Below are 21,371 nucleotides of genomic sequence, written 5' to 3' on the forward strand. Positions count from 1 at the left end.
AATCTGATCTTTTTAAACTCCAAAGGGCGCCGAGGGCAAGGGCCGGGCAACTGCTGACGTTCTCAATGACAACACTGGCTCCGCCCTTACACTCACTTCCGGCGGCGCGCAGCCCCCATTTCCGCTTTTCCCGTCCGCGCGCCAGCCCCGCCCCACTCCCACGCGCCCCTCAACGTCCCAGCGCCCGACCGCAGGGAGAAAAGGCACAGGTTGCTGTCGGAAGTCCCCCTTTGGTTCCCCTTCCGTTCTTCCTAACGACTTCCGCTTTGGGCCGTCAATATGGACGCTGCGGCTGCCTGGCCGAGCGGCCTCTGAACGGTTGCTGTGGCGCTGCTTCTCTGCGGCTGCCGCCCCGCTTCCCCGCCCTCCCCCCGCCCCTCGCTCCAGTCCCTGGAGCCGGCGGGCTTGTCGCTACATGGGGGCGGGCCTCTGCGGCCGGCCGTAAGGCTTCCTGTTCGGAGGCGGCTCGGCAGTAGCAGGCGGCGGCGGCGGCGACTCCGCCCGCGCCCACTTAGGCGCGGTGACTGAGCGCCCGGGAGGGAGGTTCGAGGGCCACATCTTGTACCGCTGCGCCAAGCCCGGCCCTGTGCCGCCATGGCCCCAGTGCAGCTGGAGAACCACCAGCTGGTCCCGCCCGGAGGCAGCGGCAGCGGCGGCCCCGCGTCAGCCCCGGCGCCTCCTCCTCCCGGAGCCGCCGTGGCAGCGGCCGCTGCGGCCGCAGCTAGCCCCGGCTACCGGCTGAGCACCCTCATCGAATTTCTGCTGCACCGGGCCTACTCGGAGCTCATGGTGCTGACGGACCTGTAAGTGCCGCGAAATCCACGCCTGTTCCCCAGCCCCCGCTTCCCGCCCAGCCGGCTGAGAGGTTCGCACCTCCTTCTCCACAAGAGGCTGCTGCTTTCTCCTCTCCGCTGGGCTGCTTAAGTCTAGAATTTCTGAACTCTTGGGGCCCAGCGGAGGTGGAGGAGGAGCTTTCCATTTGGGGTCCTGGAGATGAAGCAACCGAGACTTGTAAATTATGCACGTTGTTTGACTTTCCCTGAAAAGCCCATCTTTGGAATTTTTGCTCGATTTGCCAGCTGAACCTTACTGATTTGTTGGTTGGAAGCTTTTTAGCCCAGACTCCTAGTTTAGGGTTTAGGAATATATATTATTCGGGCGTTTAAAAAAATTCCCAAAGACAAATTGTGTTACAGCCTCTTACGGTACATTTTAAATGTAGGTTGTAATTGCTTTTGACAAAGTTTGAACTCAGGAGATGTGTGTAAAATAATGCAAAATGTTGGATTCCAAGTTTGTTTTCCTGGAATGTTTGAGACTGTTTGAAGTCTTAACACATGTAGTGTAAGTAAAGATTTTTTTGGTGGCTAGCCTGTTGTTATTGTCTCATGGGGTATCAGGGGAGTTTATAAATCACCAAGTTAGCAGTAAAATGCCTTGGGATATGATTAGAGTGTTAATCCCTTCAGAATAGGATCAGAATACACTGTAATGATTTTCAGGTGTGTGAAGAAAAGAAACTGAAATTTAGGGGTATATATAGTTGAATTACTGTTTAACATTTTTAAAATCTAGTTTCAGAGAAAGTAAGACTAGTTTTCAGTTAGATTCATTTTTATCTTTTAGTAGACTCCAGTGTATTATTCATTTGAAGTACATTTGTATGTAGGTATGAGGCTGTGAAGTGTCACAGTAATTTGTTGCTAGAGACTGTTAAAATATTCTTCTGCAGATGACTAAAAAAAGTTCCACTTATTCCTGTAAAACATTCTGAGAATTTTGATATACTTTATTGAGGGGGATGGAAAGAAGGCTACCCCTGTCTAATGAGGAAATTAAATAGCTGTCATGATTAGATTATGGTGGTAGTATACTTCTCTGCACCGTTTCTTGTTGGCTCTCATATAAGAATTTGAGTAGCCAGGAGAGAAATGTACCCATCCCATGTATAGCTATGGGAAAATGTTGAAAACTGCTGCCGTCTGTGGTGTGTAATTTGTATAATTTGTCTTTCCATAGGACATTTGTAGAAATTCTTGTGTTATTCTGTTTTAGCACTTAGTTATGAAAAGAGAAATATTTATTGCTGTAGGATAAGTACATAGGTTTAGTCTTACACACTTTATATGAGGATGATTCCTACACTTATCTCTCCAGCACAGACCTCTCCACTGAGCTGCAGACTCTATCCACATGCTTTCATTTAAGTACCTAGTGGACATTTCAGCGGACCAAGTCCAGAACCAAACTCCTGATTCCATTCAATCCTTCCCCCCCCCCCCAAAAAAAAAACCCTTTCCTATCTCACTAAGTACTCTCTCTATTCTTCCTCTGGATGCTTAGGCCAGGAATTTTGGAGTTAATTCCTGGCTCCTCTTTCTTCCAATCCCACATCAGTAAATTCTGTCATCTCTGGCTTCAGAATCCCACCACTTTTCAACCATTCCATCAAGTGTTAATCCTTTGCTCCTGTTGCTGGCAGTAGTTGACTAACTGGTACCTCTGCTGCTACCCTTGCCCCTCCCTCTATGGTTTTTCCTTCATGAAATACCCAGGATGATCCTTTTCAAACTTATTTTTACTCACAACTTTCCCATGGTTCCCCATCTCAGAGTAAAAAACTTTTTATAGTCACCAATAGAGTGATCATAAAGTTTATGGTCCAGATGAGGATGCTTTTGAACATGAAAGGTGGTGCTATTAATAACTATGTCAGAGCAACAGGCATAAACTGGGACTGTATTGAGCAAACCAAGACTGTGGTCTACCTTTAAGGTCCTACATGATGTGTCTTCTCTCCCTTACCGCCTTTGTTTAGTTGTTGTTTAGTCACTAAGTCATGTCCAATTCTTTACGACCCCATGGACTGTAGCCCACCAGGCTCCTCTGTCCATGGGATTTCCCAGGCAAGATACTGGGATGGGTTGCTGTCTCTGTTTCCTCCGTTGTAGACCATGGAGAATTTAAGGGGAAAATTCACTGTTGTTCTTGATACATAGGTATATAAAATAACTTTTTTCTCATTTGATTTGTGGTCACCAAAATTGGTTTAGGAATAAGTTCCTAGATCATGTATTTTCCCTTGTTCCAGGTAGAGATTGTCAGGATTAGTGTATTAATATAACACCAGTGTTCAAGTATACTTTGAGTCTTATTTCTGCCACATTCGATGTTTGTGGAGTATTGAAAGTAAAAAAGGTGGCTTGTTTTTGGCCCCAGATTTCTAAATTTTTTTCTTTTGCTTGTTCATTTCCTCCTGCCTTTCCCTCACCCATGTATATGCTCTTATCTTAGAGTTTACATTCTGTTGTGATTTTTTTTTTTAACAGATTTAGGTTCTACTTTTTTAAAACTTTTTTTTTTTTAATTGAAATCAGAAAATGCTAGAATCTTACACTCTTTGGTGTAAATAAGGTTTTTGTGACTTACTGCACTTTCGGGCTCTTGCCCCAAGTGGTGGACTTGTCATCCATAAAGGAATTTTAAATAGATGAGGAGGAACTGGGGAGAAGGGGATGCGGGCAGCAAAGCCTATCCTTTGTCCCTGAAAAGATACCACCTCTGGCAGGAGAAGATCCTTTTAGGGTCTCTGGGACAAGGGGCAAGAGCTGAAACAATGATTCCTGTTCTTTCTGCCCCTGAAGACTCTGCTCTTCTCTTTTTTTTCTCTCTCTCTCTCACATGCACACAAGCATCCATGGTTCTCAATCTCTCCTCTCTTAAGGACAGGGAGAGTTCTCAAGGAGTGTCTTCTGAGTCTTTCACAGGCATAGGAACTTGCCAGCAACTGCTTTTACTTACAGTCTTATCATAATAAGCCCTTAATTTTTGTTTCATCCTCTGATCTGCTGGCCCTTCCAACTCCGACCCAGTTTCTTTTGTCACTTGAATCATAACTTGAGCTCCCATCCCACTGTATACACTAAGAACTGTAGGTAACTATAAGCCAGAGCTCATTTTAATAGTTCCCCTTCCTTGTACCATGAATCTCTCGCGGTGGTTTTAGTTTTTCTGCACCTGTGGCATGTCAGTGGGAAAAGACCGTCTTAGGTGGCTCAGTGTGTGTTCTTCAAGAATGGATCCGATGTAGGGGAGGCTTTAGAGTTCAGACTGTTGAATCTTGAACCATGGAGAATGTGATTCAGGAAGCAGATCAGGACCTTTCTAAGCATCAATGGGTATGAGGGTGTTAAATGGTATAGTTTATCAGGGAAAATGGTGACATTGGTTGCTTGCTGTCAGTACTGCAGAACTAGCAAAAAAGAGATCAAGGTTTTCCTGGAGCTGTTTGAAAATAATCATATGCATCTCACCAAGCGACATCATAATTGCTGTATAACCCTTGGCTGACACTGGCCCTTTCCCATGCCTAGCTTAACCCACCATAACAAAGCGTGAAGGGATTGGTGCTTGGAAGCAAGGTTCTGTTGAATATAGAGAGGCTCGCAACTAAGTAGTACCTTGTATTCATGACCATTTGGTCTTAAAAGAAGATTTTCTTTGACTTCTCTGTGATATAGTGTGCTAATAAGACTTGGGCTTTTTTTTTTTTTTAATGTTTGAGGTTCGCGCAGTATCTTTTGAAGAATGGAGAGAAATGTTTCTTTGTTAGTTTTTCCTTTGTAGCTATATCACTGAAAAGTTACAAAAGTTATGAGTGGAGCCACACAAGCCTATAGTGGCTATTTGTCCAGTTTTTCTGAAATGCTAAGGTATTTTAATAGAGTGAAAGTAAAGGCCATAATCATACTTTGATGAAGATGTGCATATATTTAGTCAACTTCTTTTTTTTTTCTTCTTAGGCTGCCAAGGAAATCTGATGTGGAAAGGTGAGTATGAAAAAAACCTTAAATCTGTGTTGATATATCTATGAGTGAGTGAGTGAGTTTATGTGAGTGAGAGAGAGTATGGGGGGAGATATGTGTAGGTATGGGTAGTAGGATTGTGGACTGGGCACCTAGGCCCTTCTCACATCATTTGTTTAAGATGTCCCTGGAAGTGTAATTTCTGTATCCTTGACAATTCTTGGTATGTGGCCAGCTCTGGACCTTGTCTTCTAGAAACTGACCAGGTCAAGTGCCTCAGGGGGTAAAAAGATGCGGAAGATAGAGAACTAAATGGAGATAGCTGGTTGGTCATTTCTCACTTTCTGCAGTGATATCTGATTAGATATCTTTAGAGAATGGACATTTGCCTACTGCTATTACTGATTTATAGTTAAGAGAATTTTGATTCAGTTGGAGTTTGGGGCTTAAGACATAACTAAATGCTAGTTCGTTTCCACAGTCCAAGGGAACAAGATAAATTAAAGTTTGAAAGATATCAGGTGATGAAGATTTAAATTGTGGCTACAGTATAGACTACTTGACTCTGTCTTTGGTACTACTTACGCTTCTTGGTTGATGTTTTTTAAAATACCAAATCACTTGGGTGAATTTTAGCATTGTTAGTGGCTATGCTCCACCCACCCCCACCCCCACCCCCACTCCCAATGACCTTTTTGATAGAATTGGACAGAGATCGAAAAGATAGAGGTAAATGAGACCTCTACCTTGAAGTATACCTGTGTTATGGTTTGGCTGGTCCATTTTAAAGGAAGGAAATGAAAATCAGGATGTGTTCTGTCCATTCCGGGGTAGAAAGGGAAACTGGGCCTTGGAGAACCAACTCTTGTTGCCTGTCACCCCAGACAGCGTGTTGTCAAGGAAAAAAACATGTACAAGTAGTTTACAAAGGGGTATGTCTCCTTTCCAGTAGAGGAGCTCATCTGGCAAATGAAGTTCATAGTGTACAAATATGTTTGCTTTGGGAGAGAAGAGGAGACCTCACTTCCTCTGTAAGCTGTTGCTGAGTTAGAGAGCACTGAGGGACTGCCAGTTGTGAGTGTACATTTAACATTTCTGCTGTGTCCCAGTCTTGCCTGTGATGTACTCTGCTTGTTTTATCTCTAAGGATCCTTCACAGACACTGGCAAAGATTCATAATTGTATCAGTGTCCTGGATTCTTCTCTACCACCAATAATCCTATTGCAGGCTGAATCTTCAGGAAGCTTTTCAGGTTGTTTGTGGGCTATGTATGCTCTTAATAGGAGCTAGACTCTATGGTCTTCAGTCAGGATTATGTTGCAGCAGAAGGTTTCATTTTGGTGCATTGTATTATGGGGTTACTGTTGCAAAGATGCAGAGGTATGGGTTGTATATGTAGGTTGTTGGATAGCTGTACTAAGATTAATATGTCAGAGTCCACTTGGAGGGAGGTTGATGTCTTTCTGGGGCCTGTCATCAGTCCTGACCTGTTGAATATTTTTTTGTGTGTCTTAAGGTAAATCATAAAAGGTAATGTTATCAGTTTTGTAGCCGACATGAAGTTGCAAGGTCTAGCTAACATGCTGATTGACAAGATAAAGCTTTTGGTGTAAAGCTTTTAAGGCTTTATGAGGAAAGGATAAAAATACTGTTATTGGGAGAAAAAGCATTGTAGTGGATATAGCATGAAAATAGATATGGACAGACCTAGCTTTTATTTTTAGTGCTTTCTTTAACTTTGCTTGGATAATTTAATATCCAGGCTTTTCACTGAAATTAGTTTGGTAAGGAGTTGCGTAGTTAAGCTCTTTATTCAGTTTTATAAATCATGCTCCTGCCAAATGGGAAAAGGACCCTTGCTTTTGTAGAAATAATACAGTTTCAAGCTTTGGTAAGGGATTTTTCACTTCTTTCTCTTACCAAAAAGGTTCAGTTCAGTTCAGTCACTCAGTCATGTCCGACTCTTTGTGACCCCATGAATCGCAGCACGCCAGGCCTCCCTGTCCATCACCAACTCCCAGAGTTCACCCAAACTCATGTGCATCGAGTCAGTGATGCCATCCAGCCATCTCATCCTCTGTCGTCCCCTTCTCCTCCTGCCCCCAATCCCTCCCAGCACCAGGGTCTTTTCCAGTGAGTCAACTCTTCGCATGAGGTGGCCAAAGTATTGGAGTTTCAGCTTCAGCATCAGTCCTTCCAATGAACACCCAGGACTGGTTTCCTTTAGGATGGACTGGTTGGATCTCCTTGCGGTCCAGGGGACTCGCAAGAGTCTTCTCCAGCACCACAGTTCAAAAGCATCAATTCTTCGGCACTCAGCTTTCTTCACAGTCCAACTCTCACATCCATGCATGACCACTGGAAAAACCATAGTCTTGACTAGATGGACCTTTGTTGGCAAAGTAATATCTCTACTTTTCAATATGCTATCTAGTTTGGTCATAACTTTATGCAGAGTACATCATGAGAAACGCTGGGCTGGAAGAAGCACAATCTGGAATCAAGATTGCTGGGAGAAATATCAATAACTTCAAATATGCAGATGATACCACCCTTATGGCAGAAAGTGAAGAGGAACTAAACCTCTTGATGAAAGTGAAAGAGAGTGAAAAAGTTGGCTTAAAGTTCAACATTCAGAAAACTAAGATCATGGCATCTGGTCCCATCACTTCTTGGGAAATAGATGGGGAAACAGTGGAAACAGTGTCAGACTTTATTTTTGGGGGCTCCAAAATCACTGCAGATGGTGATTGCAGCCATAAAATTAAAAGACGCTTACTCCTTGGATTTCAAAGCATAATTTCATTCCCTTTGTGACCCAGTTAACTTTTATATAATAATTTTATATTTGTGAATATAGTATATTTTAGTAAACAACTTTTATTGTAGTATAAAATTAATTATAGCATGTGATTCATTGCCTAAGCATTCTATTGGATTTATTATTCTGAGGTAGAAAATGAGGCATATGCAGGTGGTATACAAAATGTGACAATAATTCATATTTAGATAAATATTTTAGGTGAGTTCTTTCATTGTAATGGTTGTAAACAGATTGATTCATATTTTAGCTCAGATGAAATTAATTGTGAAATACTCCTTCAAATATGCTGATTCATTAAGAGTTGTTTTGTTTTTTTTAAAAGGAAAATAGAAATAGTGCAGTTTGCTAGCCGGACACGCCAACTCTTTGTTCGACTATTAGCTTTAGTAAAATGGGCTAATAATGCTGGCAAAGTGGAAAAATGTGCGGTGAGTTAAACTTTCGACTTTATTTTATATAAAATAACTTTTTGAAATGTTAACTTGTAATAGGCATAGTTTCTAATTTTAATTCTAACATATATGCTGATATGTTTTCGGAGGCATTACTTATGTGAGTAATCATTTCTGTATGATAATATATAGTATATATCTGTAGAAACTTATTTTTTGTTTATGGACACCTAATCAGAAAAAAAAGAGTAGACCATATCTGGAGACATTAAACATGAGACTGGATGTAAAGGGGGAAAATGGTTAGTTTACATTTGTATGATTTCTTAGAATTTACAAAGTATTCCCTAAATTTTGCCTCTTGATTTCCTGACAACCCTTTGAGAGTGGCAGAGTCTGTATTCTCTTCTTATTTTACAGATAAGGAAATTAAGGAAATAAGGTTCCTAGAAGTTAAATGGCTTTTTCAGGGCCACAGAACTGACGATAGCATTTATCTGTCCCTTTATTTATTCATTGGGGCTTCCTTGGTGGCTCAGACAGTAAAGAATCCACCTGCAAAGCAGGAGACCCAGGTTTGGTCCCTGGGTTGGGAAGATCCCCTGGAGAAGGGCATGGCCACCTGCTCCAGTATTCTTGCCTGGAGAATTCCATGGACAGGGGAGCCTGGTGGGCTACAGTCTATGGAGTCGCAAAGAGTCAGACACGACTGAACAGCTAACATACTTGTTTATTCATCTGTTCATTCTCCAGACCTTTATTGCACACAAGGCATAAAGACATGGTGGATTGAGACTCGAATAAGGCATAGTCCCTGCCCTCAAGAAGCTCGTGGTCTTTTGACTGTTGGGTCACTTTTTTGAATTCAAAAGGATGACCTGTAGTGGAGTTTACCAAAGATGCTAAAATATGCCCACCACACACACTCCCCTCAAAAGTTTTAAGCTGTGTTCAAGAAGGGTTAAGGAGTTCATATTGGAAAGGGTAGAGTAATTATAATAAAGTGAATAAAATCCTAAAATGATGAGAGCATGTATTAATCCACATTAATTGAAGTCAATTCTCCAGATCCAGCTCTGCAAGGTCAAGTAGCCTTCTAGCCACTGTAGGAAAAGTGGATAGGTTCTCTAAGTGAACTTGACATTGATGCTCAGATTCTTTTTTCCCATTCCCATGTCATATGTAATGACATTTAAAAGTTTTATCAGTTTTTATAGGTGCAAGTTCAGGAAAAGCTTACACTGGATAAATTATATTCAGATCATTTTCAAATTCTGAATTTACCAGGTTTCCTAGATAAAATCAGCTACTCAGTGTAGAGGTAATTTATTTTTTGCACCTGTCAAGCTAAGTTGAAATATTTTGATAGTAACTGTATCTGCAGATTTATTAGGGTTTGCATATTCCATAAAGTTTCACTTCAGAAAGAAATCTATAACACAATTGTATTTCTGCCCATGACTTTCTGAAATGTCACCTCAATTTTAGTGCATTTGATATCCAGTGCATTTGATATCTTCAGTTTCACTAAGTTCCCCTATCATTAGACAGAAAGCTTATGTGAAAATTGCTAAAGTGAAAGGAAAAGAGGTTATGAAGAAGTTGAGAACTTAAAATTCTAGAATAATACATTTTTTGAAAGTTAAAAGAAGACTCTTTTCTAGCCACAGATTTTCTTTGTCTCTAGGAGTAAGCTGATATCATCCTTCTATATAACATTGGTCAAAGAGGGGGGTATCTTATACAATATATTTAGTTTTTTTAATGGGGGAAAAGTCCTTTTATTTATTCATCTGTCCATTGATTTGCTTGGTAAATTAAAGTTTGTAGACAGAAAGTCTTTTGTACACTGTAAAGCATCATTCAAAGAATACTTTTTTTTTAAAATAAAGATGAATATAAAGATGAATAAACTGGCTTATTTTAAGCTTATTCATCAGAAAATTTACAATTCGTTTCATTGCTTTTGGAAATTTGGGCACCGAGCCTAATGAATCTATTTTGGCCAAAATGAAGAAGCATGGTATAGTATTTCTGAAAAGTCCCAAGGTTTCTTTTCAGTAGTTAGTTAATTTGGTGTTATCTTTTCCTAAAGATATTCAAACTTTCAGTGAAGAATTAGGTATTACTGAAGTATATAAAATGCAAGTGTTCAATTTTTCAAATCCAGTGTTAAATCCCTTATTATACCATGGGTCTTTAAATTACCTGTTTGATACTACTGAGCTGTATGTTGATAAAATAATACAAGCAAAATCTAAAACTCTTGGTTTTGATATTGAGCCATATTGTATTCATCTTTCATTAATTCATAGTATTTTCCTATTAGTTTTTTGAACTGGCTGTCACAGTAAGTCATATTCTGAATAAAGTCTCATATTTAACTTTATACATAATGTTTCAGTATTTTTGTTTTGAATGTAGATACCGTTGTGCTTTTGTCAAGAATAAAGTCCATAAACTGGAGAATTAGAGGATTATTCACATATTGACACTTGGTGTTCTCAACTTAATGATTATTTAACTAGACTCATTAGAGGTTCTTAACAGATAATGATCTTTAGCCATGCCAGACACATTAAGTTGCTAGCTGAATGCATAAATACATGGTTTATAGAACTCTGACTAATGGTAAAACAATCTGGATAATGTTCTAGCTAAGAAAAAGAAAAATCTCTCTCCTTGAGCTTTTTTAAAAGCAATATTGAGGTACAATTCACATACCGTACAGGCTACGTACAATTCTGAGAATTCCTGGTGATCAGTTGTTAGGACTCTGCACTTCCACTGCAGGCAGCACAGATTCGATCCCTGGTCAGGGAACTAAAATCCCACAGACTATGTGGTGTGGCCAAAGACAATAATAAAAAAGTGTACAATTCAGTGGATTTTGGTATATTCACAGGTATGTGCAACCATCACCACAGTTGGTTTTAGAAAATTTTCAAATTGTTACCCTTTAATTGTCATCCCAAGTACCCCCCCAGCCCTAAGCAGTCTCTGCTGTCTCTATAGATATGCCTGTTCTGAATATTTACATATAAATGGAATCATAATATATGGTCTTTTGTGATTGTCTTCTTTCATTTAGCATAATGTTTTCAAGGGTCTTCCATATTGTACCGTGTATCAGTACTTCATTTTTATAGCTGAATTATATGGATCTACTGCATTTTGTTGATCATTCATCCATCAATGGACTTTGAGGTTGTTTCCAGTTTGGGGCTATTATGAATAGTGTTGCTATAAACATTTATATACAAGTTCCTGTGTGGGCATGTGTTTTCATTTCTCTTGGGTATATACCTAGGAGTGGAATGGTTGGATCATATGGTAACTACATTTAGTAATCATTTGAGGAACTGCCAGACTATTTTCAAAAATGTCTATACCATTTTACATTCCCATCAGCAATGTAAGAGGGTTCCAGTTTCTCCATGCCAGCACCTGTTATTGTCTGACATTTTGGTTCTAGCCATCCTAGTAGGTGTGAAGTGGCACCTCACTGTGTTTTTTGTTTGCATTTCTCTGATGACTAGTGATATTGAACATCTTTTCATGTGCTTTTGGTCATTTGTATATTTTCCTTAGAGAAGTGTCTATTTGGTGCTCAGTTAAAAATTTTAAAGGAGTTTGCTGCTGCTGCTGCTGCTGCTGCTGCTAAGTCGCTTCAGTCTTGTCCGACTGTATGCGACCCCATAGATGGCAGCCCACCAGGCTCCCCTGTCCCTGGGATTCTCCAGGCAAGAACACTGGAGTGGGTTGCCATTTCCTTCTCCAATGCGTGAAAGTGAAAAGTGAAAGTGAAGTCGCTCAGTCGTCTCCGACTCTTAGCCACCCCATGGACTGCAGCCCACCAGGCTCCTCTGTCTGTGGGATTTTCCAGGCGAGAGTACTGGAGTGGGGTGCCATTGCCTTCTCCATAAAGGAGTTTATTATTAATCATATCAAAAGCTGGTATGTGAGTACTTAAAAAAAGAACATGGTGATCATTAGGGACCTATATGGATTCACTTATTTAATAAGTAACTCAAAACCTAACTTTTATTAATTTGATTTCTAAGTCAAAGAAATACAGCTGGGTTAGTTTGAGTCTAGCAGGGCCGTTTAGAGAGTTTCGTTAATTACCCACATTTAAGGTGGAGCAGTGTAGGCCGGATAAAACTGTGACACCCCATGAGGGTTGATGCACATCTTCCTGGAGGGAAATCTTTAGTATTCGTTGGCTTAAGCATTTTTACAGTGTCCTGAGTGAATGGAGACTTGGGATGACCTAAATCTGATTAACAGTAGTTGAAAGTAACAGAAGTAACAGAAAGTAACAGTAACAGAAGTTGAGAGAAGCAGGATTCAAAATGGTTTTAAATATGTTAAAATCAGAGTAGAGCCATGCTTCAGGTTCAGGATGGGAAAGGGGACCTTGTTTGAAGGAGATTGATGCACAGAAGATCAAGGCCTTTTAGTTAACTTCAAAGTTGCTGTGTGGTAACAGTGTCATGGCTCCTGATGTTAGAAGTTAGTGTTGGTGGTATTCGTAGGACTCCCATTTTACTAGTCATGGAAGGTAGCATTTCTACAGGGCTGTGCTGGTCTTAACTGAAGAGTTAGAAAAAAGTTTTTGGTTCCAGCTTCTCTGATTATTGACTATCTTTGAGCAAGTGTATAAACCTCAGCCTCAAGTTTTTCATCTCTAAGGTGATGGTAATTAACTGTTTTTGTCTATTTCTTAGAGTTGTAAAAATCAGATAATAAGTGTGGGAATGCTGAGAAAATGTAGGGCATTGTGTGAGCCTGATGTGTTACTAATTCTGGATATAATATTTTAAGTTGATCACTGATAAACTGGACCATTTCCAAGCAGTGGACTAGGGATGGTAAGTCAGGAATTTGGAGATGTGAAGACTAATTGATATGGTTTGCAATGTTCAGCTTGAAGATAGAGTGCGGCTTCCCCTATTTGAAAGACATGAGAGACTTTTAAATATTGTTCCAAAAGGAATTAGTTTTCAGCTTCTGGATGAACTCGTTAGTTTAGGCACACTTGTGAAATGCATTGAGTAGAGAACTGATGGAAAGGTTTTCTGTATCGGGCATGAAGTTGGCCTAGATCTCATAATGGGCAATGTTTACTGAGTGTTTTATATGTTCTAGGCGTTGTTCTAAAGGTTTCATAGGCATAAACTCTTAATCCTCAGAACAACCTTATGAGAGGGAGAAAACCATCTCCATTTTATATTGAAAAAAAGGAGGCACAGAGAGAAAGTAACTTGTCCAGGGTTACAGGGCTAATAAATTGCAGAATTAAAATTGAGACCAAGGCAGTCTGGGTCCAGGAGTCCATGCATTTATATCTACTTTATTACCAGTCAACTCTAGAAATCTGTAAGAGAAAAAGCATTTCATTCTATTTATTTTCCCTGACTTGTCATATGTATGTGTAATGTTAAGGATGAAGAAATGAATTGGGAAACCTTTTATTTAAATTGATAGAAAATTACTGATTTTTAAAACTATTTCTTCTTTCCTCAAATTAGTGGAAAATTTTTTGATGAAATATTTTGACGTATGGAAAAGCTATATTATTTCTTAAGGTTTACTTTGGAATCAATAAATGATATATAAAGTGAAAGGTGGCTAGTTTTCAAGGAAGCTTAATGCGATTACCTTTTGCTTTAAAGATGATCTCAAGCTTCTTAGACCAGCAAGCCATCCTGTTTGTGGATACTGCGGATCGCCTGGCCTCGTTAGCTAGAGATGCCCTGGTCCATGCACGCCTGCCTAGTTTTGCCATCCCATATGCTATTGATGTACTGACTACTGGGTCTTATCCACGGCTGCCAACCTGCATCAGGGTAAGTGTGTTCCCATCCCCCCAAAATTGAAGGCTTTGGCATTAGATTCTAGAATATTAATAAGTAGCCCAGTCCCCCCCCCAAAAAAAAACTGTTCTCTGTTTTAAAATAAATATTTCATGTAGTTTGTTTTTTCTCTCATTAAAATTTGGGGGAGGGGAGATGTTGAAATAAATTGGAGCCAGAACATGAGTAGCTATCAAAATGAGTTATGTATTCATTTAGGTGAGGGTGAACAGAATTGTGAAGGTGACATCTATTTCAAATGTGAAAATAGGGCACACTGTTGCTTTTTGAAAGTGTCTTTTATAAAATTTGTTGCAGTTGTTTATTCACTCGGTGCTATTGTATTTTATATTTCTAGGAAGTGGTAGAAATCTAGTGACATTAAGTTGGTTTCATAAATAGAGCATGAAGAAGATTGTGTTGCATTGTTATCTTAGCCAGGCGACTGGTGGAATCATTGACACTCTAATACATGATAGTAATGGTCACTGTTATTGGATGTAGACTGCAGAAATGAGTGTTGAGATTCTCTTGGGTAAGGTAAGAAAGTACTGTGTTAGGTCAGGCGCAGGTAAAAATTATGTCTCTTTGTACATTATTTCTAAATCACTTGAACACTTTTGTAGGATAAAATTATTCCTCCAGACCCAATTACAAAAATTGAGAAACAAGCTACACTTCACCAGCTGAACCAGATTCTTAGACATCGGCTTGTAACCACGGATCTTCCTCCTCAGTTAGCAAATCTTACAGTTGGTATGTGCTTGGAATATATTTTTAAAGAATTGACTTGTTAGAATGTTTTTAAAATCAGCTTTTGGGAGTTTTATCTTTTAAAATATCATTATGAAGTCTTTACCTATAATCTTGGTGGTGTTTAAAACTGTAATTTGTGCCATATCATTTCACTGTATCTGGAAATACAGTGCTGGTATTTGAAGCTGAGAAGAGGGCAAGATCACCTGGGGCTGGAGGAGAACCTGGGTCCTAGAGTTGAGCCTCAGTATTGTTCCTTGATGTTTAGAAGAGTTGCCTTTGATTTCTTGATGACCTGGAAGCTGGCTACTGTTAATGCAGGAAATACTGAATTGTTTGAACACTTATGAAAGAATCTTCAATCTATTTAAGATTTCTTGTGAGCAAGACTGAAAAATTCTAGGTTAGCAGGAGGAGACTGCTTATTTTCTAGCAAAGTAGACTTCTCCTTCTTCTTCTAAAAGCAAATGGCCGAGTGAAGTTTCGAGTTGAAGGAGAATTTGAAGCCACCTTGACTGTGATGGGAGATGACCCTGATGTTCCATGGCGTCTTCTCAAGCTAGAAATTCTAGTTGAGGATAAGGAAACAGGAGGTAAATCATAAATACTGATTTAAATCATAAGTATTGATTTAAATGTTGGATGTTTTTGTGTTATTGATACATTCTTGCAGAATAATACATGTGTTTAACAATTTATCCTGTAATTTGAAACAGATTTTACCATACTCATACCTCCCTACTAACCACAAAGGTTTCAGTGTTTCTATAGTATAATCAGTAATATTCATACATAGATAATTTCAGGGTTTTTTTTTAACTTATCGTTAGTGAGTATACTTTTCCTTAGTTGGTCTATGACACAGTCTGGACGCTTTTCTGAATAACCGCCTTCTTTTTCCCACCAATGGAAGATGGACGAGCCTTGGTTCATAGTATGCAGATCAACTTTATCCATCAACTGGTACAATCTAGGCTCTTTGCTGATGAGAAACCTCTTCAGGACATGTACAACTGCCTGCGTATCCTTCTGAAATTTGAGCCCTGTATTCGTGAAGAATTTGTATCCCTCCACTGCCAACACACTTCCCTGGTGGCTCAGTGGTAAAGAACTCACCTGCCAGTGTGGGAGATGTGGGTTCCATCCCTGGGTCAGAAGGATCCCCTGGAGGAGGAAATGGCAACCCACTCCAGTATTCTTGCCTGGGAAATCCAATGGACAGAGGAGACTGGTGTGCTGCAGTCCATGGGGTCGCAAGAGAGTCGGACACGACTAAGTGACTAAACAACAACACCCCTCAGCACACACGTTTCCATTTGCCTCTAGTCCTGAACTGGAGCAGCTTAAACTCTCTCCCTTACCCTTTCAGGGTGGAAATGGGGCTTGGGAACTGGCCAGTGTAAAGAATAATGGTAGATCTTTTTTTTTTTTGAACCAAGCTTTTCATTTTACTCTTGACTTTGCAGGTAAAAATTTTAAATAATGAGGTAGAAATAGTACTCTTTGGAGAGAAAAAATAGTACTATTTGGTCTATCCATATTCTCTAAACTATGATGAATTAAGGGGTAACCTGGACCTTATGTTTTATTTATATTGGTTCAAAATTAAATGTAAAGCCTTTTTCTAAAATTATGTCCCAAATTGCACACATACATCACTGGAGAAATAAATGGTCAACTTTTGGGGAATAGAGCATTTGTTATATGAAGTTTGCTTATACTTCTTTGGCTGTTGTAGTAATAAATTAGATTTGCTTAATGAGATCCATCAGATTCTTTCTGCTTATCACTTCAGTTGGAAGTGCTACATTCTCAAACTCTAATGTTAATCCGAGAGCGGTGGGGAGACCTTGTACAGGTGGAAAGGTATCATGCAGGAAAGTGCCTCTCCCTCTCAGTTTGGAAGTAAGTAAAGTTGATTCTGGGGTCATGCAATGACTGTAAATAATCTTTGTTTCTCCTTTTCTCTCATGCATCTGATTTTCTGTATATCTAGCAACCTGAATTTGTATGGTAAGGTCCCATGGTATCATAAACCACATACGACATCCATAATTAGCACCTTTCTTAGAACATGGCATGTTTTAAATATGTAGATATTTGTCTGTTTGTACTAAAACTTACTATTCTTAAAAGATTAGATTACTCTGGCTTCAAACCAGATTGCTAACAGACCAGTAGGTTAAATTACTGGGTATCATTTTTTAAAAATCCTTGCGAGTCACAATGTTATATTTTGAATTGTCCTTTTTACAAACTTTTGGGGAAGGTCAGTTATCAGACTTATAATCTTCTATTCTGCATTTGAACTTTGCTTGGTTTTCATTTTCTGTAAAGGAATCAGAGGTGAATAGGCACCACTTAGAGACAGTTTGTTTTGTTTGGTGATTTTTTTAATGTGTTTATGTGTTTTTAATTCTATGTGTATTTTTTTTAATGTAGATCATATTGTGTTGGATTACAGAATAGCTGTCTTCCCAATATTAATATTCCCTCAACAAAGAGTGAGGGCCTGCCATGTTCTAGACGTCGGATAAGGTGCACAGTAGAATCTCTCTTATTCCAGAAGTTAACAGATTGTTGGAAAAAATTCTTAATATTCTTTTTCTCTTTAGTCAACAGGTTCTTGGGAGAAAAACAGGGACAGCATCTGTTCACAAAGTTACAATTAAAATTGATGAGAATGATGCCTCCAAGCCTTTACAGATTTTTCATGATCCTCCTTTGCCAGCTTCTGATTCCAAATTAGTAGAAAGAGCCATGAAGGTAAAAGAACTCAATATATTTTAATATTGGCTTGATTAAATGAATATAACGTAACTTATTTCTACTTAAGCTTTTAGCATAAATGCTTTAAAATATCTAATGGTTCCTAAAACCCTTTATGAAACTTATTTTAAATGAATATTATGCTGGTAGGTTTGTTGTGGTTGTTTTAACATCTAATATGGTAAGGTATAATTTTTAAGATATTCTTTCAAATTTTTAAATTTAGATCAGATCACCATTTTAATTTTTGTTAAGATCTGCCATTTAATCACTATGATAACTATGATTAACAGTGTCTTGATCTATACTTGCCAGATGTTAACTATAGACTTTAAGCTATCAGTACCATTGTTTTAAGTTTGCTTTCTTTTATTGGTTAACACTTCATCACTGTGATTCTAAAAGGAAGTATCTTGAAGCATAGTAATCTACTCAGACTTTTAAAGTAAAAATGTTCCAATTGTACATAACGATTCTGTTCTTGTTTATGCAGATTGATCATTTATCAATAGAAAAACTCCTGATTGACAGTGTCCATGCACGAGCTCATCAGAAGCTTCAGGAACTGAAGGCCATTCTTAGAGGCGTCAATGCTAATGAAAACTGTAGGTTCTTTTAAATTGACATTTCTGGGGCTTTCCAGGTGGCCCTAGCGGTAAAGAATCCAGCTGCCAATGCAGGAGGCATAAAGAGATGTGGGTTCAATCCCTGGATAGGAAAGATCCCCTGGAGGGAGGGCATGGCAACCCACTCTAGTGTTCTTACCGGGAGAATCCCATGGACAGAGGAGCTTGACGGGAAGCAACTTAGCATGCATGTCTTTCTTTTGTTTAAATTAGCATCTGCTTTTATTTTATGAAGAGTCTTTTTTTAAATGACTTTTTTCCCTGATGTATTGATTTTGTTGTAAAAGCTGGGCATTTCTGCCTTTTAAATTATGATCTATCAAGCTTGTCCTAATTTTCTCCTTCTTTCTCATTTAGCTTGACCTTATTTTTGAAATGTATGCATATTGACTCTGGTTAAAACTTCCCTATTGAAACAGAAGCTAACTTAACATTTTAATATGAATCTCATTCTTCCAGTTTTTCTTCTAAAAGGTTAATAAGGCAGCTTTGCAAATATTTATAATGTGTTTATAAAATATGCCTCTTGAAATGATGCTAAATTTATCCCATGTCTTCAAAATAATTTTTTTAAATTGGTAATATATCAACAGAGTTCAAAATAAGAAATACAGGTGTACACAGAGTGAAAAATCTTCTAATTACCTAGTATATTCAGAGCGTTAGGAGACGAACGGTCAGTCATTTAGAAAGTAAGTGTTTTCATTCCAGGAATACAGTTTCCAGTATCATGATGAGAATATTTACTTCCCAACCCCAATTGTTTTTGAGTGGTATTACCTTGTGCCCATAGTATTTTCACAGTCTTAATTTTTCTAATTTTAATTTCAAGTTTTTCAAAATAGTATCATTGGGATTGTAGAAATTTGGGGTTTATGATCTTTTGATAGGCTCTGGTTTACTTTAGTATCATCTGTAAACAAGGCTTAGTAAGTTTAAAAAAAGCTCAGTATGATTGCCTGGGGGATATTTAAATTACTTTGAAAAATGAACTCTGAAAATGTGTTTATCTGGGAATAATTTTGTGTGTTTTTCAAGGAAGTTGTGAAGATTTTTCTTGAGTGGCACTTTGTAGCGATATCACTGCTTGAGTAGTCAGAAGATGTTGGTATAGCTGCTCATGTGCTCTTGAACAAGTCACTTAAATTCTCTGGGCCTCATTCTCCTCATCTGTATTTGAGGGTGTTACTCCAGGCTCTTCCTGAATCTCTGATTCTAGTAGGAGTGTACTATAGCAGTGGTTTTCAAGCCCCGTGAGTCTGTTGAGTCCTCAGTGTTAGAGAAGGGTGCTTTGGAGACTTAAGTTTTGGAGGAGAGGGAGGATCTTGCATGTGAGGTTGGGCCCCTCAGTCCTACTTGAATCAGAGCAGTTCTGGAAATGAGGAAAAGGTCTGCTGACTCACCATTTTAGGACATATGCTTTTTTTTTTTTTTAGGTCACGTTCACGCATTTATACACAGCATAACCTCACTTGATCGCTTTTGTGATGGGAAAGCATGCTTTAGTCAGATCCTTTGCTGGGACGAGGGGCCATAGTCTGTTCTGGGAATCTCTTCGTGCAGTAACCCTTCATTAGCTGTCTTTTCTTCCAGCTCCTCACTAGGATACGCGAGGAAATTAGTCGCTCAGAGAATGGAGCATTTCAAGAAAGGGCTAGAGAGAGCACAGACTGCAGGTTTTGCATAGCCCAAGGGGTAGTGTGTGGTTTCTTGAGGGTGGGAGATAGGGGTGAGATAGTCTTAGGGGAGAGTAGGCAAGACTTTTGGAGAGAAATTTTTAAAAGGCAATGTAAGGTAACTTGTCCTGCGGCTCCTTCTCAGCATCACCTGATGCTGAGAGAGCCAGGATGCTCTCCCTCAAGTTGTCCTCTGTCAGTGCCAGATTCAGGGTCTCGAGATGAGTTTCAGAAGCTGTGAACCACACACAGCAATTCCTAATGGGGCTTAATTGCTTCTCTTAGTTTTCCCACTTTGTATTACTATCTATTGGTCCATTCCTGTTGTCCTCAGTAAACAGGGAGAAATGAAAGAGGAGATGTGTGTATATTCCTGCTGCAGGAAAAAGTAGTGTGCAGCCTGGTTATCTTGCACAGCCTTTAATTGTTTCTTTATAAGTTTCTCCGTTAAAACCTGTAGCCTTTAAATGCTCAGGGCCTTAACGTATTTTATCAGTATTTTCTGTAAAGAAAAATACAGACACTGGTAACCATAAAATATGTTCAGAGATACATATGAACATATTTTCTATTAATATCTTTTGGACTGTGTTCTCTGTATTCTTCTCTGATTCCCTGTTGTTTCAAAAATATTTAATTTTGTTAATTAGATTGAAATTATCATTGTTATCCCAATTGTCAAGAGTTCGTTTTACTCTATTACTACACTTTAAAAATAGTTTTGCTTTAAAGAATACCTTCCTAACCTATTAGGATTTAAGACGTACAGATGTGTTTTAAAAATCAGCAAGTCTGCTTCAAGTCTGTAAGCACTTTTAAAATTTTTCACGTTAATCTGAATATAGAATATTGTAAAAGAAATTCCTGTTTGTGCCTTTCTGTCCTGTTTTTTTGTTTTTGTTTTAGGTGAGAGTTAAGCTGGACCTGCATGTTAAAGACTTGTATGCAAATACATTAGATATACTTGAAAGCAGTTTTCATCTGATTAAATATGTTTCCTGCAATCTTTTTTGCTTTAGTAATTTGTATAGACAGCACCAATGGCAACACCTCCCATTTTACTTGTTGCAGACTATATAGCGGGAGGTTTTGGTTTTTTCCTTTGGTTCAGAAAGGAATACAGATAATGTATATTATTGAGCACTTTGCTTTTCAAAGCACCCTTACAAGCTTGTCATTGCTTCTTCCTGAGAACCCATGGTGTAGACAGGAAGATGTCTTTGCCCTTCTTTAATGAGGTAGCATAGAGAAGTCACCCCTGGTGAAAGGCTGGGCCTACATTATCACTCTCCTCACTGCCTGCCTGCCTTCTGCACTGTAGTTCTAGAGGAATGTGGTAACCAGGAGAGCCTATTCTTTTTGCAGGTCATCAGTCTGATTAGCACACGGTGGGTGTGCTTTCAGTACTTTGCTTCCCTACTGGATTTTGTTATGTTAACTTGTGAGATTAAGGAGAAATTTAATTGGGCCTGGTGGAAATACTTTGAAACTCTAGAACGAGTATTGGGAATTTGTGTTTAGTAGTTTGCCTCTGTTCTTATTCTATCTGTGACTTGAAAATGAGGTACATAAATAACTTGAAAAAACTTTGTCCTATATAATAAATAATGCTTAATAGCTTTCAAATGTTTTTTAAATATATGGGCCCTAATTGCCAGAAAAAT

General features: G+C 38.9%; 2 protein-coding genes across 2 annotated transcripts in view; one reads left to right on the forward strand and one right to left on the reverse strand.

Moving 5' to 3' along the window:
- Nucleotides 1-251: 251 nt before the first annotated feature.
- Nucleotides 252-596, reverse strand: LOC138071825 (putative uncharacterized protein MED14OS). The gene has a single exon (XM_068963226.1). The coding sequence runs from the start codon at nucleotides 594-596 to the stop codon at nucleotides 252-254; it is 345 nt and encodes a 114-aa protein (XP_068819327.1).
- The window catches only part of MED14 (mediator complex subunit 14), a 59,866-nt gene continuing 39,089 nt past the window's right edge, over nucleotides 595-21,371 (forward strand). The window contains exons 1-10 of the mRNA XM_068962199.1: nucleotides 595-803; nucleotides 4,803-4,829; nucleotides 7,953-8,058; nucleotides 13,701-13,874; nucleotides 14,507-14,636; nucleotides 15,101-15,229; nucleotides 15,550-15,657; nucleotides 16,409-16,541; nucleotides 17,252-17,402; nucleotides 17,899-18,010. Of these exons, the coding sequence (XP_068818300.1) occupies nucleotides 595-803; nucleotides 4,803-4,829; nucleotides 7,953-8,058; nucleotides 13,701-13,874; nucleotides 14,507-14,636; nucleotides 15,101-15,229; nucleotides 15,550-15,657; nucleotides 16,409-16,541; nucleotides 17,252-17,402; nucleotides 17,899-18,010 (1,279 nt within the window). The remainder of the gene's footprint in view (nucleotides 804-4,802; nucleotides 4,830-7,952; nucleotides 8,059-13,700; nucleotides 13,875-14,506; nucleotides 14,637-15,100; nucleotides 15,230-15,549; nucleotides 15,658-16,408; nucleotides 16,542-17,251; nucleotides 17,403-17,898; nucleotides 18,011-21,371) is intronic.

The sequence above is a fragment of the Capricornis sumatraensis genome, chromosome X (genome assembly GCF_032405125.1).
Source record: "Capricornis sumatraensis isolate serow.1 chromosome X, serow.2, whole genome shotgun sequence".
Lineage (NCBI taxonomy): Eukaryota > Metazoa > Chordata > Mammalia > Artiodactyla > Bovidae > Capricornis > Capricornis sumatraensis.

What these genes read in the sequence shown, in the direction of transcription:
- LOC138071825 (XM_068963226.1), bottom strand. Translation starts at nt 596, where the DNA reads ATGGCGGCACAGGGCCGGGCTTGGCGCAGCGGTACAAGATGTGGCCCT.